At 47.6% G+C, this 21,219-nt stretch overlaps 2 protein-coding genes across 4 annotated transcripts in view; one reads left to right on the top strand and one right to left on the bottom strand.

Annotated features, from left to right (window-relative positions):
* The first annotated feature begins 3,670 nt into the window (after nt 1-3,670).
* On the top strand, nt 3,671-14,417 carry LOC136663605 (acyl-coenzyme A synthetase ACSM3, mitochondrial-like). Its single transcript, XM_066640418.1, has 13 exons — nt 3,671-3,865; nt 4,416-4,629; nt 4,714-4,921; nt 5,546-5,689; nt 6,955-7,111; nt 7,431-7,510; nt 8,688-8,811; nt 10,069-10,149; nt 10,821-10,922; nt 11,162-11,289; nt 11,584-11,683; nt 13,099-13,218; nt 14,331-14,417. Exons 1-13 carry the CDS (start codon nt 3,671-3,673, stop codon nt 14,415-14,417), a joined length of 1,740 nt encoding a protein of 579 aa, XP_066496515.1.
* Nucleotides 14,418-17,599: 3,182 nt separating this feature from the next.
* Nucleotides 17,600-21,219, bottom strand: part of CREBBP (CREB binding protein) — a 48,941-nt gene continuing 45,321 nt past the window's right edge. For all 3 annotated transcript variants that reach the window (XM_066640372.1, XM_066640371.1, XM_066640370.1), the window contains exon 31: nt 17,600-20,819. In XM_066640372.1, the coding sequence (XP_066496469.1) occupies nt 18,630-20,819 (2,190 nt within the window). In that variant the 3' untranslated portion in view covers nt 17,600-18,629. The remainder of the gene's footprint in view (nt 20,820-21,219) is intronic.

Here is a 21,219-nt window from a genome sequence, read left to right on the forward strand (position 1 = left end):
TCTGATATATTAAAAACACTCTGATATATTAAGGCAGGGGTGTCCAAAGTTTTTGGCAGGAGGGACACGTCGTCTCTCTGACACTGTGTCGGGGGCTGGGGGGAAAAAGAATTAATATACATTTAAAACTTGAATAAATGTACATACGTTTACATAAATATATATATTAAAGATGAACTTATATGAATGAATGAAGGTTTTGCAATAGCTCAAGGCCTATAAAAGGACTTGCACAAAGCAAGGCTGGCCTTTCCTTTGCTGCCGCTACTGCATAACAGATGTGAAACAGCAAGCAGTGGAGGGAGCCCTCATCCCACAGCTCAAGTGAGAGGTCAAACAGTCGCCCTCATGCTAAGAGCAGTTGCGTCGGGACAGTGTGGGCTCCAGCAAATCTCTGGAGGGCCAGAGGCTCACTGGAGACTGGAGGCTCCCTGAGGGCCACATTGAGAGGCCTCAAGGGCCGCAAGAGGCCCCAGGGCCGGGGTTTGGGCACCCCTGTATTAAGGCAATGGTTTCCAAACGTTTTAGCACTGGGACCCACTTTTTAAAATGACATTCTATTGGAACCCATCTACCTTCAAGAGACTTGTTTAAAAAAAAGTGATCTAGAAATATTATACTTATTTATTTGCTCTCTGATTTTTGAATTGCCTCAGGGCTTGAGGCAATGAGTGATCTGATCTTTCCATCACCCATGTTTTCATTGGAAGCTCTGAAGGACCCACCAAAAATTGGGTCAGGACCCACCAGAAAGTGGATCCCACCCGACGATTTGAGAAATGCTGAACTAAGGCTTTCTCCCATTGTTCCCTGCTCCAATCCATGTTCTCCAATTAGCTTTGAAAAGGATATAAAGAGCGTTTATTGATTGATTTGATTTGTACTCCGCCTTTCTCCCCGAAGGGCAGCCAAAGCGGCTTACAATATTATAATATACAGAAAGCAATGAAATCCAATCCAAAACAATTTTTGTGTATTTCTATATTAGCGTACAGCAGCCATTTTCAACCACTGTGCCATGGCACACTGGTGTGCCGCGAGTGGTCCATAGGTGTGCCACAGGAATTTGGGGGAAGGTCATTTATTAATAGGGCCAATGGGAGATGAGCCTCCCATTGGCAGCATGGTGTGCCTTGTCAATTTTCAAAAACCTGGTGGTGTGCCTTGACCATTTCAGTGTGCCATGAGATGAAAAAGACTGCAAATCACTGGTGTAGAGGGAAGGAGGAAAAATAGGGGCATTTTACTAGTGGGTGAAATGTCTGTCGAAGATTAACATTTGCTTACAGAACAGACAGTCAAATTTTACACCAAGGATTTCAGAATAAAGTTAATTTTTTTTTTCTGAAAGCTGAAAGAGTCATCAATTATGTCCATTTCTCCGTTGCTAAATTCCCTTCTGGACGGCTTTCAGCATACCCGTGTGCGGAGTCAGTAAGACACCTGCCTGTAGGTTTATGGATATATGACCGTTTTCTTGCGCCAGTCTGAAAAACTGGGGAATTTCCAATTGGAAAACTCTGCCCTAAATGGTGACAATAGTTCTTGAGCGGGGAGGATAAGAGTCGTGACGGATACACATTTTGTTCGTCAGTTCCAAAAGGTGAGGACAAATAAATTGCACGGATCTATCAAATAATCCATCATGCTTTGGTTATGAAATTAGACATGATTAATTTCTTCCAGTCAAACCAATAATAAGATAATTAGCCTTTGTTTCTCTTTTGCTGGATCAGCTAAGGTCCAAGCATGACTCTCCTTTTAAAACAGAGGACATTCTTTAGATCACTGTCCTCCAGCCGTTGGGTCATTACCCCTGCTAATTGGGTAAGAGGCACTTTTTCAAGTGGGTGCTCCTCTTTTTAGCAGGGGGAGAGTAACTGGCCCACCTCACCCCGGCAGTGTCTGTTCTAGTGCCTGTCTGCTGGCGTTGTTTTGCATCTTTTAGATTGTGAGCCCTTTTGGGACAGGGAGCCATTTCGTTATTGGATTTTTCTCTGTACACCGCTTTGTGAACTTTGAGTTGAAAAGCGGTATATAAATACTGTTAATAATAATAATAATAATAATAATAATAATAATAATAATAATAATAATAATAATAATAATAATAATAATAATTTCCCCAAACGGGGTCAAGAAGCCTCAGTTGTGGGGTCATGGTAACTTGTGGGAATAAAAGAGGTTGAAGACCACTAGGCTAGAGCACCCCCAAGTAAAGCGGGAGGCATCTGGTGTACCCCCTTCAGGTACCAGGAGATTGTGTCCCAATCCTGCTCGGGTTTGTAGCGATTGTGCTAAAGTAGTTTTCACCAGTGCCAGGTTTCAAGGGAACTTTTTCTGCTCTCTCTAGTAGGAAAATTTGGTTACAGTGAACAGTGCTGGGAAGGTAGAATGGGTGGGGGGTTGGGGGGCAGATTGGGTCCCGGGAGGGGGGCGTGATCAACAGTGGATCTGTATTGTCAAGCTTTATTTATTTATTTGTTTGTTTGTTTGTTTATTTATTGGGGTCGTAGCATGTAAGAGGTGGAAGACCATTTCTTTAGATCAGTGAATTCCCAAACTTTTTAGCCCCGGGACCCACTTTTTTTAAACAACACTCTATCAGGATCCACGTAGTTTAACCAGACTTCAAACGAAAGAGATCAAGATACAAATAATATTTATTTATTTATTCATTCATTCATTCATAATAATAATCAGAAAAAAAGACCCTCAAGCATTTATCTCCCTATCTTTACGTATGCTTGCAAATTTCAGGAGCTCAGCTTCTTGCAGGGCAATTAGTAGCTATCTTGCAAAGTGCAGGAGCTAAGATATATATATATATATATATATATATATATATATATATATATATATATATAGGAGTGTGTCAGTGTTGATGCATCTGCGGACTGAAATCACATCAATGAAGAACATGAGGTTTTCTGAGGGACTTGATGGTTATTCTTGCCTCACTCGTTGTACCATTAGCTGTAGGATGGGTTTGGGTCCACCATTCATCCTCCCATTTCAGAGGTAGGAGATGAATGGAAGGTGAATGTTGGGGGAGGGGGCTGAACTCATTAGCACTTGTGCCATCCTATACAATGGCCATCATTTTGATGGTAGTAGAAGGTTGTACAAGATGGATTGACACAAGAGTCACTAGAATTCAGAATAATGTGGCATAATTTGGGGCATTTGGTGGGCCATTGTGAGATACAGGAAGCTGGACTAGATGGGCTTTTGGCCTGATCCAGCAAGGCTCTTCTTATGTTCTTATGTTCTTATGTTCTTATGTTCTTAAGATTTCTGCAGGGTAATTAGCAACCGATTGCTAATTAGTTGGATTTTTGGACAGCCTCAGGGCTTGGGGCAATTAGTTATCTGATCTTTCCGTCACTCTTTGGCGACTCACCAAAAATCAGGTCGTGACCCTGCTTTAGGTTATAATAGAAGGATGGTATCATTTAGGACCCAGTCCTATCCATTGGTGCAGCTGATGCAGCCATGCCAAAGCTGATGGGGCAGTCCCATTTCTGTCTGCGTTCCAACTAGATCTGCCGCTGGGATTGCCCCCCCAAGTGGCATGACATTTACTGAGATACCAGATTTGTTCTCGAGCAGAATTAAGGTATCATTTTCCCAGCGTGACTGACCTGTGCTTGATTTCCCTGAAGGCAAAATGGCGGGAGCAGCAAAGCTTCTCTCCCGACTTCCGGTGTTGAAGTCCGTCCGTATGGCCGCGTTACCTTACAGAATCACGAGCCAAGCCTGTAGTGGATCAGCTTCGTTTGAGTTGGAACACCTGTTCAAAGAGATCCCAGAGCACTTCAACTTTGCCAGCGATGTGTTGGATAAATGGACCCAAAAGGAAAAGGTCGCGCACTTTCTCTCCCTCTCTCTCAAGGGTTCTAGAGGCAGAAACTGATGAATCTTACAGTGTGCTTGGGTGTCTCTGCTATTTTACACTATCACCCAAGATGACCATCCTGTAAGCCAGAGACAGTGTTAAGCTAGTGCTGCTCTCCTGTCTTCCCCATGCCCCTCCAGACACCTGCATTGGCCAAGCTTGGCTGACGCAACTCATCCTTTTTCCGGGGCCTGTGTTGGCTTGGGGAGGCCAGTGCATGTCTGTGTGCCTGCCTATTTCTCCAAAAGTGGTGCAAAAGTACCTTATAGCAGTTTTGCAACACTTTGGGGCCAGTGCAAGGGACTTGGGTTGGCCCAAGTGAGGGCTAGGTTTGTGCCCTTAGTTGATGGTATCATACCCAGAAATGCTCTTGTTGTCCTGTCCCGTCCCCGTCCCCCCGCATCTTTCGAAGTTTTAAGCCTTGGCACTAGATTCTGGTTAAGTCCTTCCAGAAGAGATCATATTTCTAATATCTTCGACATCTTTTGAGGACAAAAAAAAAAATTGTTTCCAATAGGATGGAAAGAGACCTTCAGACCTTCCAGCTCTGTGGTGGGTCGGTGAGGAAGGCCAAGAAGTGAGGTGGAGTTTTGAAGAGCTGGGACTCTTATCTAGGAAAGTGGCAAATGTCCTCTCGGGTGCTTGCAACCTCCACAAAGGAGATAGGGTCATCATCATTCTGCCAAGGGTCCCTGAGTGGTGGACGATCACCGTGGGCTGCATGAGGGCAGGTCAGTAGTGTTAAACACTGTGCCATCACCCTTGGACTGTGGGCAAGAGAGATCTTCTCTTAAACCATTTTCTCTTGCTTGTAGGAATTGTCTTTATGCCAGCTACGGTCTTATTGACAGCAAAGGACATACTCTACAGGCTCCAAGCCTCTAAAGCCAAGTGCATCATCACAAATGACACTGTGGCTCCTTTAGTAGATTCGGTCATCTCCGATTGCCCCTTAGTGAAAAACCGGGTGCTGGTATCCAAAAAGAACAGAGAGGGATGGCTGAACTTTCACGACCTGCTCAGGTGAGTATCACTCCCATCCCATAAGGCAGGGGTGTCCAAACATTTTGGCAGGAGGGCCACATCATCTCTCTGACACTGTGTCGGGGGCTGGGAAAGAAAAAGAATTAATTTACATTTAAAATTTGAATAAATTTACAGAAATGAATATATTAGAGATGGAACTTATATGAATGAATGAAGGTCTTGCAGTAGCTCAAGGCCTCTAAAAGGCCTTGCACAAAGCAAGGTCGGCCTTTCCTTCGCTGCCACTGCTGCATCACAGACGTGAAACAGCAAGCAGTGGAAGCAGCCCTCATCCCACCGCTCACGTGAGAGGTTGAACAGTCACCCTCACACTGAGAGCGGTTGCATTGGGCCAGCACAGGCTCCAGCAAGTCTCCGGAGGGCCAGAGGCTCATTGGAGAATAGGGGCTCCCTGAGGGCCGGATTGGGAGTGCCCGAGGGCTGCAAGTGGCCCCCGGGCCGGGGTTTGGGCACCCCTGTCATAAGGCATTGAGGGGGGACAAGGTGACATCTGTTTGCCAAGAGTAGCCACCCAGGCCAGAAACCCAGACTATGCAAACACCCCTGTCAAAGATTCCTGATCTTAATAGCCCACTCTTGCTTTTGTCTCCATTTTTGAAGAGCTGCATCTGACAGTCATCAGCCTGTTAAAACACTGAGCCAAGATTCAATGTCCATCTACTTTACCAGTGGGACTACAGGTTATCCCAAGATGGTAGAACATTCCTGTGCCGGCCATGGAATTGGACTGATTGTCTGTTCAAAGTAATTCTGGGTTTCTGATTCCAGAAAGGGGTCTGTGATGCTCTCTCTCTCTCTCTCTCTTTTTCAGCTGATACATAATGCAGGTTTTTCTCTCTGTGTGTATCTCTGACTGTGTGAGTCAGAAGCAGGTTCAGAAGAGTTATTAAATTCAGGCAACACTGCAGGGGGAAGAGGCCATAATCGGGGGTAGTAAGTCAAGTCAGGGGACTCGAGTCCGAGTTGTAAAAACATGTGTTTTTTGCTGACTTGTGTACACTCAAGTCAGGCGTGTCAATGACTCTGGCACTGACTCGAGTTTGAGGCTACTGACTCGCAAATGAGTCAGTAGCCCACATGTGCAGGCTTAAGTCCATCTGGGTGTGCTTGCTTACTTTTTTTGCAGTGTGAAAAACCTCATGGGGCTATCATGGAAATTCCAGCTGGGAGGCAGAGAAGGGTTAATGTTTTGCTTTTGCATCCTTTTTGGATGCCTCCTTTTTGGAGGTGGGGGGGTGGGGAGGTGAGAGCGGGCTCTCTTGTCCACCTCTGAAGGAACCAATTATCAAGGGAGGGGAGAAGGTGGGGAGGGGAGGCAGTTCGCTAGCCATCCAGAAGAAACTCATGGCATGGCTCCAGCAGGCTCACTGAATGACCAGTTGCAGAGGGACGACTTCTGAGTAGAGTTGCAAAGGATTGGGTCATCCTGGGAAACCTTCCAGCTGCTGCATGTGACCCTCCTCTCTCTTATTCTTCTGATCCCGCTCTCATGCAGTTCATCCCACCCACTCCCACTGTGTTTACAGATGGGATGGGGGCCTCAGTGGTGTATTAAATGAGAACTTTGACACACACACACACACACACACACACACACACACACACACACACCCCAGCAGCAGCTCCGTGTTTGTCCATGGAGCACAGCTGAAGTTTTTACGGAGATGACCTGGAACTCAAGTTTTAGAGTCCCCAAAACACTCTGGGAGACTTTGAAAAGCCCAACCATTAGGACTCGTTTCCAAATTGAGTTAAAGGGGGCAGAGACTCATGACTCAACTCGAGTCAGGCTGTGCTGGATTTGCCCATCTCCAGCTATAATTGCCCTTCTCTGGCCCTTTAGCCCCCGCTCTGATTCAGCCTCTCACCCAAGCCACCACTTTTGTGTCATCCTAAAAGTGAAAGGATCTGTCTGCCAGTTTCGTGTCTAGTTTAGCCCTCGGGCATAAGGTGCATTGAAACTAAAACGGAAGTGAATGCACTGCACGTGTCTGTCTCTTGGTCTGCAGGTACTGGATGGATGCGAATCCCTCGGACATCGTGTGGGGCCTGTCTGATACAGGCTGGGTGAAATTTGCCTTCGGCAGTTTGTACGCCACGTGGATTCAAGGGTTGTGTGTCTTTGCGCATGGCATGCTGCAATTTGACCCAAAGACAGTTCTCAGTGTAAGACCCTATTCTTATATCTGCTGTAAGAAAACACATCATGTAAGAGACACTGATGTACACACTGAGCATCCATGCCAGGGGTGGCAAAAGGAGCCGTCTGCATTCCTTAGCCAAGGCATGCTTAGTACATGTGGTTGTGTGCCAGCAGTTTTGCGCATGTACATGGGTTTCATCCATCAAACTCCTGTTTTTTTTCTCAAACCATAATGTGATGTTCTTCTTTTGGGGGAGGGAGGGCAATTTCTTGTAATAATTCAAAGAGGATTCAGCTGGCCCAAAGCAATGATGATGAGAAGTTTGGGTCTTTAATTTCTAGTGTCTCGCCAAGTATCCTGTGTCGATCTTCTGTGGCACCCCGACAATTTTTCGTATGTTCCTACAACATAATTTGAACAGGTAAGGCTCAGGTGTGTAGCAGGAGGCTTGCTTCCTAGGGGTCAAACCAACCCAGTTCCGACTCTGATCCTGACCCCTTGTGCTATTTTAATTGGAATAAATCCAGATCCGGCCTTGGAAGCTGTGTGGGGCCCTAGTGGAAACATTTTTTTGTGGGGCCCCAGGTTCACAGCCAAAGTCTGCAGAATCTTATTGATGTAGATAAAATTTATTATGGACTTGATATCTCTATGATAGAATGGAAAGCAATCAAAATGTGCATTTAAAAAGTGCATGAGAGTGAATGGACTAAATAGAAGGCTAGATGACCCTAGCATAGGACCCCTTAAGCTCAGGGTTCAATTGGGAGCAATTGGTCCAATTGATTTAAAGCCAACCCTGAATCAAACCCGTCCATTGGAAGCCCTGATTTTGGATGTAATGCAGGACTGCTCCAAGGAAAAGGGACCAAGAAGGCAGGCGCCTTCAAGAGGGTAAGCTCATGATACTCTAGACCAGGGGTGCCCAAACCCCGGCCCTGGGGCCACTTGCGGCCCTTGAAGACTCCCAATGCAGCCCTCAGGGAGCACCCAGTCTCCAATAAGCTTCTGGCCCTCTGGAAATTTGTTGGAGCCCACACTGGCCCGACGCAACTGCTTTCGGCATTAGGGCGACTGTTTGACCTCTCGCGGGAGCTGTGGGATGAGGGCTCCTTCCACTGCTTGTTGTTTCACGTCTGTGATGCAGCAGAGGCAGCGAAGGAAAGGCTGGCCTTGCTTTGTGCCAGGTCTTTTATAGGTCCTGAGCTATTGCAAGACCTTCATTCATTCATACAAGTTCATCTTTAATCTATTCATTTATGTAAACTTATGTAAATTTATTCAAATTTTAAATGTAAATTGATTCCTTTTTTCCCCGGCCCCCGAACGCAGTATCAGAGAGATGATGCGGCCCTCCTGCCAAAAACTTTGGACACCCCTGCTCTAGACCAGGGATTTTCAACCGGTGTGCCACAGGGGTTTAAATATCGGGTTCTGAGGCTTTGTTTTTAGGATAACAGCACAACCCTTTTGGACACACTCAGAACTGGAAAATGTATATCTGCACTAAGAGCTTGATTATTCTAATCAATGATTGTGCACTGAGGTGACAGTTGTCTCTTAGAAGATGACCAATTCTTCTCTGTGTACTTATTCAGCTATAAATTCAAGAGTCTGAGGACCTGCATGAGTGGTGGGGAACCAACCAACCCTGAACTCCAGGAGCAGTGGGAAGCTCAGACAGGCCTGAAAATCCACGAAGGCTATGGACAGACTGAGACAGTATGTTTGGGTGTCGATTTTTAACGATGAACTCCCAGCCAGTAAGGTGTTGCCTCGCCACGGTCCGTTAACCTCATGGGGTGCGTGGGGTTTAGGGTGAAAACCGACAAGCGGATCGACAACTCTGCACCATGCAACAGAAAACAGAAAACTACTGCCCTAAAGCTGGGCACCTGGAACGTTAGGACAATGACACCTGGCTTCTCTGATGACCTGCAAGCCACACTAGACGCTGTGCCAGAACCACCTTTCAGAGCGCGATACCATAGTCTTTCGAGACTGAAGGTTGCCAATACAATTAACTATGGTACATGAGGAAAGCGAGGGGGTTCAATTCTCTCCCCCACCCAATGAAAATCTGTTCCCACCTGAAATGGCTGTGGGCATTGATAACATGGCCCACCAGGAATTTGCTGTGGGCATCGATAACAGCATCCCCTCCAGGGCAAATAGCAGTAGTTTTGTTGCAGGATGGGGGGGGAGAGAGAGAGAGAGTCCAACCCCTCCTCTCCTAATGACACAGTCCAGATCGTAAAGGGGGGGGGGAATATGGACACGCTTAGGCAAAAATTGAATCTGAAAAATGTGCTGGTTCTATGAACTGTGGTCCTTCCCCAAATGTTCAGTGGAACAGGCAGGTGTTGAAAATAATTGTAATTAGTGATTAATTGCAATTAATTAATTGAAAGTCACCCCTGGGGGCTGGGGGATAAGAATAGGCCCTCAGTTTGGCTGTACTTGTCGTAAGAGGCGACTAAACAGCCACCGGGTAGATGGGACTCCTTAGCTTGGGAAGGCAGCTCATCTGAGAGAAGGAAAACTCTGATCCCAAACCTCCACTGCCTTGTGGCTACATCCAGTTAGGGAAAAGGGTTCAGGAGACAACCTCGAGGCAAAATCTGGAGCCGGAGTCCCTGAGGCAGTTCATGGCTGAACACAGTCACGTTCTGGCAACTCCTGCGACCCCGCTGGAACCAACCGTATTGGCTTCTGCCTTTCCATTGGACCATTCCAGTGACATGGAGAGGGGGGATTTGCTGCATGGGTAACAGTCTATCCTCCATATCTACTCTACCCAGGCTTTGCGCAGTGGAGAGGACACTGTTCCAGAACCACCATTCAGAGCATGATACCATAGTCTTCCGAGACTGAAGGATGCCAACAAATAATTGAAAGTAATTTCAACAGTTAAAGCCATAGTTTGTTGTTTGTAGCAACCAACAACCCTGATGGCACACTTGCTACTTGTTTTCACAGACCTTGCTCTGTGCAACTGGGCCAGGGATGAAGATCAAGCCTGGATTTATAGGAAAGCCTTGTCCACCTTACGATGTTCAGGTTGGTACCTTTATAATAATACGGGAAACATACATGGGCATGGTAGCCCAGGCAATATGGGTAGGACATTATACTGATACAATACTTGGACATTAGAGTGCTACAGCAGCAATTTTCAACGACAGGTGTGCGCCGCTTAATGACCTTCCTCTTAATGACGGACCGCATATACGGCGGTGGTCAAAGCACAACGAAGAGGCACTTAGCGCAAAGAAGAGACCATCTATCTCCAGTAGCCCGTGCAGCCAGCTAGTGTCTAGCTGAAAGTGTCTGTTTACACAACAAAGGCACTAGATTGGGCTGAAAGTTTGCTTAATGACTGAATTGCATAACAGCGGAGGTCACATAACATCTCCCCATTGTTAAGTGGGCACATCTGTTTTTTTCATCTCACAGTAAAGATGAAGCGCTAAAATTTTCAGGGTACAGTATCTTTTTTTACAATAGACAAGGCGGACAGTGCTACTAGTGGAGGTCTCACCTCTCCAATGGCCCTATTAATAAATTACCCAGCCCCAAACTCCCACGGCACATCTGCAGACCATTCACGGCACATCAGTGTGTCCCAGCGCACCGGTTGAAAACGGCTATGCTAGAGTTTCAGTGAAATGGCATGGGGTTCTGCTCAAAGGCCAGCTTGAGGATCCAATAGCTGCTTCTCCGTCTTCCAGATCATAGATGAACATTGCCGTCCCCTGCCTCCTGGGAAAGAAGGCGACATTGCATTAAAAATCAAACCGAGCAGGCCCCTTGGTCTCTTCTTGGGCTACGTGGTAAGAAAGAACCCTTCAGACCCAGGGAGGGCTGTCCAGGGGCAATGCTCCACTCGCCATGCTCTCCTTGTGATATGGAAGATTCCATGTTGGAGCGTCAGGTACAGAGCAAGGTGCCAGCAGAAGACACTCCACTTGCCACCCCAGTGTGGGGCCCCTGCAGGCACAGGGCCCAATTGGCTAAATTGGCCTAAGGCCAGCCATCCCCCCCCTCCCCATATGGGCTCCATTGTTCTTAGGATGACCCTGAGAAAACTGCCTCCACCATACGAGGAGATTTCTACCTCACTGGGGACAGAGGAATGTGCGACGAAGACGGATACATCCAGTTCCTTGGAAGAGCCGACGATATCATTTTGTCTGCCGGGTATGTTTTTGTTTGTTTTCAAAGCAATGCCGAATTGCAGCCATGCGCCCAAATGCAACCATCCCTTGGGAGCAGCATGCCTCCAACAGGGTGTGCAGGGAGACCACAAGAACTTATGACTGACTACAGTGCGCTGGTAACTTTGCACATGCTAAAAAAAAAATCCTTCCCACCCGCCTGTGGAACCAAGTCTGTATGCGCACAAGCTCTATGCGCACGAGACAGGCTGCGCATGGCTTTGTTTCAGATCAATATCTCGGCTCGCCAAGATCAAGCTGTTGTTTGAAATCTTAGGTATCGAATCGGGCCCTTTGAGGTGGAACATGCCTTGATGGGACACCCAGCCGTAGAAGAATCAGCTGTTATCAGCAGCCCCGATCCCATCAGAGGAGAGGTACGTACATCTAAGAGCATTGGGGAGGCCACATTAGCTCATCTGTTGGAAATAAAAGCAAGGCTGGCCTTAGGAGCCGCAGGGCCCAACTGGAAACATTTCTTTTGCAAGAGCCCCAAGTTTTAAAGCCAAGGTCTGTAGAATCTTAGGGCACAATCCTAACCAGGTCTACTCAGAAGTAAGTCCTATTTTGTTCCATGGGGCTTACTCTCAGGAAAGTGTGGTTAGGATTGCAGCCTTAGAGTTAGACATAAAATGTATTATAGACTTTAATCTCTCGATGGTAGAATGGAGAACCATCCAAATGTGTGCTTCAAAAGTGCAAGTGAGTTCAGGGCACATTTTATATAAAACTGTATACATATCAGCCTACAAATAAAATAAAATGTGCAGATTACCTCTGAAAAGTACGTTGCAGCAGAACCACTTGCTTTAGTGACTGATGATTTAGTAAATGATTTAGTAAAAATATTCATTTTATTTTTACCCTAGTAGACATGGGGCCCAATTGGAAACAATTAGTCCAATTGGTTTAAAGCCGCCCCTGAGTGAATGCAAGTCAATATATCACCTCAAATATACACCCCACTTAGATTTCAGTAAGACTGCCAAATGCAATAGGAGATGATTTGAGTAGTGCTACACTAGAACAATAAAGGACTGGCTCTTTCTAGATAGGGGGTTATCCTTTGGCTAGTAGACCTAGTCTAGAATTTTTTTTTAAATGGAGAATCCAGACATTGTTGCCAGCTTACTGTATCCCAAGATTTTCACTGTTGTTTTTTTCCCCTTGTTTTCACAGAAGTGAAATCGTGACATAGTGAAATGTTTTGCATAGTGAAATGTTATCCCTATTTCACGGTGATAACAATCCTCTACAGCAGTTCTCAAACTTTTTAGCACAGGGACCACTTTTTAAAACACTCTATTGGGACCCACCTAGGTTTACCAGATTTATAAAAAAAAAAAGATATAGAAATAAATATTTATCTATCTATTAGTAATAATAACCAGAAAAACGACCCTCAAACATTTATCTCCCTATATTTACACAGGCTGAAATCTGAAGGAGCTCAGCTTCTTGCAGGGCAGATAAGCAGCTACATTGCAAACTGCAGAAGCTGAGCTCTTTGCAGGGTAATTAGCAGCTATAGGATCTGGTTTTGGAATAGCCTCAGGGCTCGAGACCATTTGTTATCTGATCTTTCCATCACCTTTTGGCGACCCACCAAAAATCAGGTTGCGACCCAGCATTTGGGAACCACTGCTCAACAGTGCTTTAAACATACAGGGTGACCCAAAAGTAGGTGAACAGTAAATGATAACATTTATTCCACCTACTGTCCACCTACTTTTGGGTCACCTTGTAGTTGCGGACCCAGCAAAATATATTTTTGTTTTTGATTATGTTATAGGTTGTGAAGGCACTGATCATCTTATCTGCAGCCTATCAGTCACATGATAAACAAAAACTAACCGCTGAGCTCCAGGAACATGTCCGAAAACAGACGGCTCCATACAAATACCCCAGAAAGGCAAGTGTGGTGTTTGGAATGACCCCCTTTCAGAGTGGCTATATCGATCGATCGATAATGACACCCTAAATTGTTGCCAAGAACATCAATTGGTTGTGAATGACTGCTTTTTCTGTGGCAATAGAAGGGACAGGACTTTCCAGCAGCTTGATGAAAGGGCTTGAACATCTTTGGAAGAGTAGACAGCAAAGCCAGGGTAGAAACACCTGATCAAGCTGGGAGAAAGCTCTATAAGCCATGAGAACTATAATCCCTCCATCCAGAGTTTGCTTTGGGATGACTATAAGGGGTACGGCATCTCCAACACGCATTTGCCATCATGCCCTCAATTTTTTTTTCTAGTAGGGCTCCTGTGCTTTGAATAGCTACTGAAATAACAAACATTTACAGCAGAATCCTAGGCAAATCTACCCAGAAATAACCCCCATTGACTTCAGTCCCTGGTAAAGCCCTGTTAAGAGTGTATAGGATTGCAACTTTAGCCACTGAAGCTGTTGTTCATTAACCCATTTCTGCCCAGCCCGCAGATGTACACATTTGATCCCTGTTGCATATATGCAACTTTGGGCAGAAATGGTTTAAGCGAAACCAAAATAATGAAAGTATACATTTAATGTTGTTGCTGGTATATAGGGATTAAAGGCATAGAAGCACTATCAGGAAAAAGCTGGCTTTCTTATTTCTTTGTGACCTTGTCCGTGGCATCGCTAGGGGGGTGCGGGATGCACAGGGTGACACGCACAGGGGGGTGACACCACCACTGGCCAAAATTTTTAGAATCTTGTATTTTTGAGTAATACCATCATGTTATATATCATTTGATGCGTGATTTCATGCAGAATGCATTGAAAGAAAGTGCATTGAAATATCCTGGTTCTATCAATAGTTATAGCCAAAAAACCAGCTGAGGGCTGGGTGGTGGTTCATCACCATGCCCACTGCATGGGAGTTGTTCAATCGTGGAGGTCATGCGCTTGCGCTGCCACTGCACCTTGTCTTCACTAGTTATCCTTTACTAAATGAAGTCTTTCACAATTAATGTACATAAGTTCCCATTGCAGTCAATGTGCTCAGCATCTCTTTCTCTGTCTCTTAACATTCCCCCACATTAGATAGAATTTGTTCAACAGCTGCCCAAGACCATTTCTGGGAAAGTCCAAAGAAAAGAGCTGCGGAAGAAGGAGTGGGCAAGAGTCTAAAGATTTGGCAAGGTTTGGCAAGGGTGTTGTTGGGGAGGGGGGGTGGATTTCCACAGCAGAAGCTCAGATGTCATTGCCCGCAAGAATGCTCAAAGTGCTGCCTGTGAAACTTTGTTTCGCAGTGGACCTGAGCAGAGAAGCAGCTTCAGGCACAGCAAAGGCTCTCCTTCAAACGGAGAAAGCTGCTCTGTCATTAAGCTATGGATTCTTCCTTTCTAAAGGGAAGGTGTGCCAGGGCTTTGGGATGGCCTTTAGAGAGTTGGAAAGTGCCCAACAGATGGGTAACAGTGGGGTTCTCACAGGTGATTAGATGCTGTGAGGCCTAACTGGAGTTTGATGATACCGGTCCTGATGAGAAAAAAAACCTGTCCAGCATCTTTCCACTTGTCAATTAAAAAAAAAAATTTAATTTTATTTTCTTGCAGGGGCAGGAAAGCGCCCAAGTGGACATCAACAGTTCCCGAAGGAAGGGTGCAATGTCTGTATCAGTGGGATTCCAAATCATTGGGGTCTAACCTGGAATTAAAAACACTTCCGAATGATGCATTAATAGCTTTGGTTATTTCATGTGCTCCTTAGCTGCAGGAGTTTGATTCCAGACATGGCACACCCCACCACACGGGAATAAGGAATTTAGTGGATGCTGGGGTCCACTCCTGAAGTTTGCACAATGACTTACCCGGAAACTCCAGAGGCCTCTCCTGGTTAGTGCCAGGCCATACTTGGAAGTGGCCTCTGAAAACCAGAAGTCGCTCCCAGAAGTGGGTTACAAGTGAAGGTCTCTCCTGGATCCAACCCAGCCCAGCATGATCCAGGAGAGGCCGTGGGAGCAGAGCTGTCAAACGCATTTCATACAGAGAGCCAAAGTTAGCATTCACACTGCCATCATTAAGCAGGAAGTGATATAAGAACATAAGAAAAGCCCCACTGGATCAGGCCATAGGCCCATCTAGCCCAGCTTCCTGTATCTCACAGCGGCCCACCAAATGCCCCAGGGAGCACACCAGACAACAAGAGACCTGCAAGGCTTCCTGGGAATTGTAGTTAAGAACATAAGAACAGCCCCACTGAATCAGGCCAGAGGCCCATCTAGTCCAGCTTCCTGTATCTCACAGCAGCCCACCAAATGCCCCAGGGAGCACACCAGATCACAAGGGACCTCATCCTGGTGCCCTCCCTTGCATCTGGCATTCTGACATAACCCATTTCTAAAATCAGGAGGTTGTGCATACACATCATGGCTTGTACCCCGTAATGGATTTTTCCTCCAGAAACTTGTCCAATCCCCTTTTAAAGGCGTCCAGGCCAGACACCGTCACCACATCCTGTGGCAAGGAGTTCCACAGACCTACCCCACGCGACCCATATCATTGATGACGGGCAGAAATAAGCACTTGGTTCTCACATAGAAACTCATGCAATGAGCTACAGAAGGCAGAAAATAGCTAGAAACAAGTTATCTTCAGTAAACAAAACAAAAAAGTCCCCATCCCCCCCAACAATTACTGCAGCCCCATCCATTTCTGTCCTAGCTGGTGATGTTGAGGGTTGCATCTTAGGCTGAACTGCTTATATATTTCATACATAAATGCTTATATAAACCAAAACAGCAACAGGAATTGGGCCTGAGGTGGCTGAAGAGCTATCACTAAATAACAAAGCAGTGATTACAATACAAAGTGAATTACAATGTCTAGTCCCTGACCCTGTCAAACCTGGATTTTTGTTTTTATTCTTGGTGGGGCTGAATGATCAAAGTGGCAGTGGTGCGGGGGACCACAATAGTGCACCCCTGGGTGCTCAAGACAAGGTAACCCTAAGCATCTGAAAAAATTCAGGAAAGAAGTTCCATGCCTCTCCTTGCCCAGAGTAAAAATTAAAAAAAAAATCATACAATGATTCTAAGTACCTTTATTACACTCAGCTATTAACGGTCTGTTTAAGCACCTTTGGGGGCGACAGCTTTAGAAGGAAAGCAATTTATTTCACTCTGCCTTCCTCCACTTCTGTGGATGTCCCAGGTTTCCCTTGCTCTGATCCCCTAGTAAAGCCAGAGAGAGACTACTGTGATCTAGAACCCTTGCCCTGCCTGTTTTCTGCTTGCAAAATCAAAACCAGACTTGGAGACTCTAGGAAGGTAACTCTGCTAACCACAGATTATGCAGCTTGGCAGGATTAGCTACTGAAAGCTTCAAATGGGGGGGGGGGAAGGAGGGAGCGGTCCTGCCAACCCTTATGCCCTCTTTCACCCAGACCAATTTGTGCACCCAAGCAGTACCAGCCTTACAAAAGCCCCCTTGCGCAGAAGTGGTTGCCTCAGTGCATTTAGAACCATCCTTCAAGCATTTTTACCAGCTTTATTAAAAACACCAGCACAGTTTGTGTCTTCTGTTTGATCACAAATAAAGGGCTTTTTTTTTTTTTCCTTTTACGTATACAACATGATACACAGCATCTGGGCTTTCCAGCCTATTTCTGAAGGCGCAAGGCTTGGGACCTATAGCCAAGCAGGGACAGCTTGCTTACTGAAGATGTACCCTTTCCCTATGCAGAAAAAGTAATTGTGAAGGAAGCACTTATTTCACATACAAAAATCCACATTCTCCACACAGCCAACCTGCGCCGATCTCTTTTATGGGCATGCAGGCTGAACAGCTGATTTTTTTTCCTAACTAAATAACACTTGCACAGTTGGGTCTCTCCACTAGGAAGCAAGACAGGTGCCTTCTGCAGCCATAGACGGCTACACTAACTGCAGAGAGGTTGATGGAGCTTGGCCAGCATGGAGGCCATGACAAGTAGGGAAGGGCTACCTGTTTCTTTAGAGGCAGATGCCCCTTTTGTTTCTGGCTCTAGAGTGCAACTTGGCACTGCTCTTGCTGGAAGCTTACAGAAATTGTAAGAAACCTCCAGAATGGCGCACCGGCTAATAATTTGTGTTCACCCTTGTGGCCGAACATCTCCAAATCTTAATGCGCGATGCCATGACTGCTGCTTGCCATCCCTTGCACATCTGCAGACAGAAGGGGAGGGGTGCTGCTTTTCGCAGGTGCCACTGGCCAGGATCTGCGTCCTGAGTAAATAAGTAGCCCGGTCTTACAAAGAACATGATCCAACCTATATATAAATAAATAAAAAACCTTAAAACATTCTTACATGGGTTTTAAAGAACAGAATACATGTTAAAAACTTCAGTAATTTATATCACTTTTAAGCAATACTTTATATACAATGGAAAAAAAAGACATGCATAGTCCAAGTACAATGTTGAAAACAGCATCTTTCAATAACAAAAAAGAATCCAACCACTAAGAGTTAATACAATGTACATGAGTTCAAGAAGGACCACCCTTTGTTGTCTGTTGCACAGTTTATTGAACAATATGCTATAGAAATAAGAAATGAGCTTGCTTTCCCCCCGTTCTATACAGTGATTGAATCGTCTTGAATTTTTTTTTTGTTTCATATTTATAGTAATTAGAGAGCTCGCATGATTTACACGGTAATTGCTTTTCCTCATTTCAAGTTTCACATCAAAGAGTTAAAAAGAAAAGAACAGGCTTCTTCCCTATCAAAATCAGCACAGCCTAGGAAGTGATCGTCCTACTTCTCGTTCAAAATCTAAAGCCAGTTTCGTCAGAGAAATGAAGCAACGATTTCTACATCTGTTTGTGTGTTTTGTGTGAGTGTGCAAGAGAGTCAGTTCCTATTTTTTCCCCAGGGGTAGTAATACTTCAGATACACCTGCAGTGTTCGGTATAGAATAGAAAAAAAAAAATCTCTCTGTCAAATGTCAGAAAGTTAGCAGGATACATTAGAATGTTGCATTATTTCAAGGAACAGTTTCTGAATAGTATGGTTCTTCTCTGTTAAATGCAAACGCTTAGTCTTGAAAGTACAAATAAAAATATGAATATAATGGACTTGTTTTCCCCTTTAAAAAAAAGCAAAGTCAACAGTAACAACTAAAAAAAAGAAGAAAAAAAAGGAACCCACAACAACAGCAACAACAAAAAGAAACCAGATATTTTAACCACACCTGGCTGGTTTTAACAAAAAATATATATTCTTTGTATTTCTTTTAAACAGCAATTCGTCCTTCCCTGCAGGTAGGAAGAACCAGTCCCATTTAGGGTTTCATTCTAGCAAGAGGTCTGTGTTTTCAGTACAAAATGTCCAGGAACGCGTGAGGGACGAAAGCTGCCCGTGCTGCTACAAGCCCTCCACAAACTTTTCGAGGGTGTCTCCTCCTGTAGTGTCGCCAACCAGGGATAATTCATTCGGTAACACGTTTCTGTTGGGGGGGTTGAGTTGCGGGAGCATTGCACTCTGTTCTGGGTTGCCCAAGTGTCCCTGATCCAAGGAGCTGGCCATCGTCACAGAAAGCCCTGGGTGCGGGGAGCCCGTCTGTGGCGAGGCGTGGTGGGGGGACGGCTGGGGCTGTATCCGGGGGGACGGGCTGGAATGTGGAGGCTGGGACTGGGGCCGGGGCGACTGCACCGGTGCCGGCGATCGCACCTGGTTGCTGAGGGACGCGGCCATCTGCTGGCCGGGGAGGTGAGGCGCCTGGGGTTGTCCTGAGAGCATGTGCTGCTGAGGGCTCATGGGATTGGGCTGGCCCGGGGAACCTATCTGGGGCTTCAGCTGCTGCTGCTGCTGCTGCAGAATCCGCTGCTGCAGGGCCTGCTGGATGTTGGGGCTGCCGTCCGCTCCGAGGCCAGGCTGTCCCATCTGGTTCAGCTGTCCCATCTGGGCCATCGGGCCCATGGCCCCCGCCTGGATGGACAGGTGCTGCTGCTGCATCCGCTGTTGCTGCATGGCTTGAGAATAGCCACCGGGGCCCGGGGGCTGCTGGAACTGATTGTGAGGTGCCATCCCAGCACCTCCCTGCTGCTGCTGCTGCTGCTGCTGCTGCAACAACTGCCTTCTCAAGATCTCCCGATACTGAGGGCTCATGCTGGCCATGCCAGGGTTGTGGGCCGGATTCATGATATTGAGGGACGGTCCCTGCGCGTTCAGGCCGCCCAGCCCCGGCTGGGGCGGAGCAACTCCTGGCCGCTGGACCCCTGCCTGCATGGCACTCATGTTCGGCAACCCAGACTGAGCGTGCAGCCCTGCAGGCGGTGGCGGTGGCTGTGGGGGCGGCTGTGGGGGCTGCTGCTGCTGCTGCTGCAGTGCGGTCTGGGGCTGCTGCATGCCAGGCTGGTTTGCTACGTATTTGGCTGTCCTCTGCTTGATAAAAGCTGCCATGAGCTGAGGGTTGGACTTCAGAATGTTGAGCACCTGCTGCTGCTGCTGCGGAGAGCTGGGAGATTTCAAGGTCCGCAGGAGCTCCTGCAAAGCGTTGGGAGGGATGCTGCGGGGCGGCTGCTGCACGCCCGGCATTCTGGGGCCAGCAACTGCTTGCTGGGCTGGCACCGGCATGACTGTTCTTGGCATTCCTGGGGGCAGAGATGGCTGCTGGGGGATGGGAGGCGACTGCCACTGCCCAGACTGCATGCCGGACAGCACTGGGCCGCTGACGGAGCTGGGCCGGGGGACGTTCAGGCCCGCCTGCTGCTGCTGCTGCTGCTGCAAGGGGTTCACGGCACCCACAGCCGGGCTCACCATTCCCGCTCGGCCGGGAGGCAGGCCGCCGCCGCTGACCCTGTAGAGCTGCTGCTGCTGCTGCTGCTGCTGGGCAGCCTCAATCTCAATCTGCCGAGCGGCCTCCACCGCTCCGGGGGGAGGCTGGGCAGGCTGCGGGGGGGCCGCCCCTTGCGGGACAGGCTTGCCGGCAGGCATAGAGGGAGGCGGCTGAGTCCTTGCCACGCTCGGGAAGCCAGCGGGCGACATGCTGACGGGGGAGGGCTGGGGGGCGGGCTGGGGCGTCTGCGGGGTGCTGGGCTGCTGCGTGGGGGTCCCGGGGGCCGCTGAGGTAGGCGAAGGCAAACTTTGCTGAGGCACATTGCGGGTGGTCATGGTGGCCATCCTGCGGCGGATCAGCTGGGCCTGCTGCAGGCGGTGCTGGATCTGCTGCTGGCGGAGCTTGTTCTTGATGTTGAGGCAGAAGGGCACGGGGCACTTGTTCTCTTGGCAGTGCTTGGCGTGGTAGCAGCACAGCGCAATCAGCTGCTTGCAGACGGGGCAGCCCCCGTTGGTCTTGCGCTTGCAGCCCTTGGTGTGCTGGACCACCCGCTTCATCTTCTGGCAGGACGGCAGGGAGCAGTTGGCGTTGCGGCACTGGCAGGCGTGCACCAGGGACTGGATGCAGCGCTGGATGCTGAGGCGCCGGGACTCTTGCGGGCTGCGGGACGGCTGCTCTCCCTGGCTGTTGCCGTCGTCGTCCAGGCCCAGGCCCCACTTCACCATCTTGTGTTCGTGGCTCTTGGTGTTGTAGCAGTTGATGCAGAGGTCGTAGTCCTGAATGGTGGGCGGGGGGGGGGGGAGACAAACATAAGCAGGTCAGACTTGCAGGACCGAGTGGTCGGGAAGCTCCCAGAGCTGTTGTATGGAGAAACAGGGCAGGGCAACAGCAGGCTGCTTAACAAGAGGGCTCCCACCACCTCCTTCCCGCTCACACCAGGAGTGAGAGGGAGGCTGATCCCTCAAAGGGGCTAGAGACCACTAGGACAACTCTACCCAGGCCTCCTCAGCCAAGCCGCAGTCTAGCCACGTATCCAAGGCACTCTCTCATTTATTTGGCAAGCTTCAAAGGGAACGTCATGGCTCTGGCAATCACATGTGTTTTCTAAACAAGCAATTGGTTGTACGGAAAAGGACATCCAGGGAAAGGCGCGAAACCGCCACCGGCTGGTCTCTC

This window comes from Tiliqua scincoides, chromosome 13, assembly GCF_035046505.1.
Source record: "Tiliqua scincoides isolate rTilSci1 chromosome 13, rTilSci1.hap2, whole genome shotgun sequence".
NCBI lineage: Eukaryota > Metazoa > Chordata > Lepidosauria > Squamata > Scincidae > Tiliqua > Tiliqua scincoides.

Coding starts and splice junctions, on each gene's coding strand:
- LOC136663605 (XM_066640418.1), top strand. CDS start 3,671: ATGGCGGGAGCAGCAAAGCTTCTCTCCCGACTTCCGGTGTTGAAGTCC. Junction 5,690..6,954: donor GGACTGATTGTCTGTTCAAA/GTAATTCTGGGT, acceptor CTTGGTCTGCAG/GTACTGGATGGATGCGAATC. Junction 8,812..10,068: donor GCTATGGACAGACTGAGACA/GTATGTTTGGGT, acceptor TTGTTTTCACAG/ACCTTGCTCTGTGCAACTGG.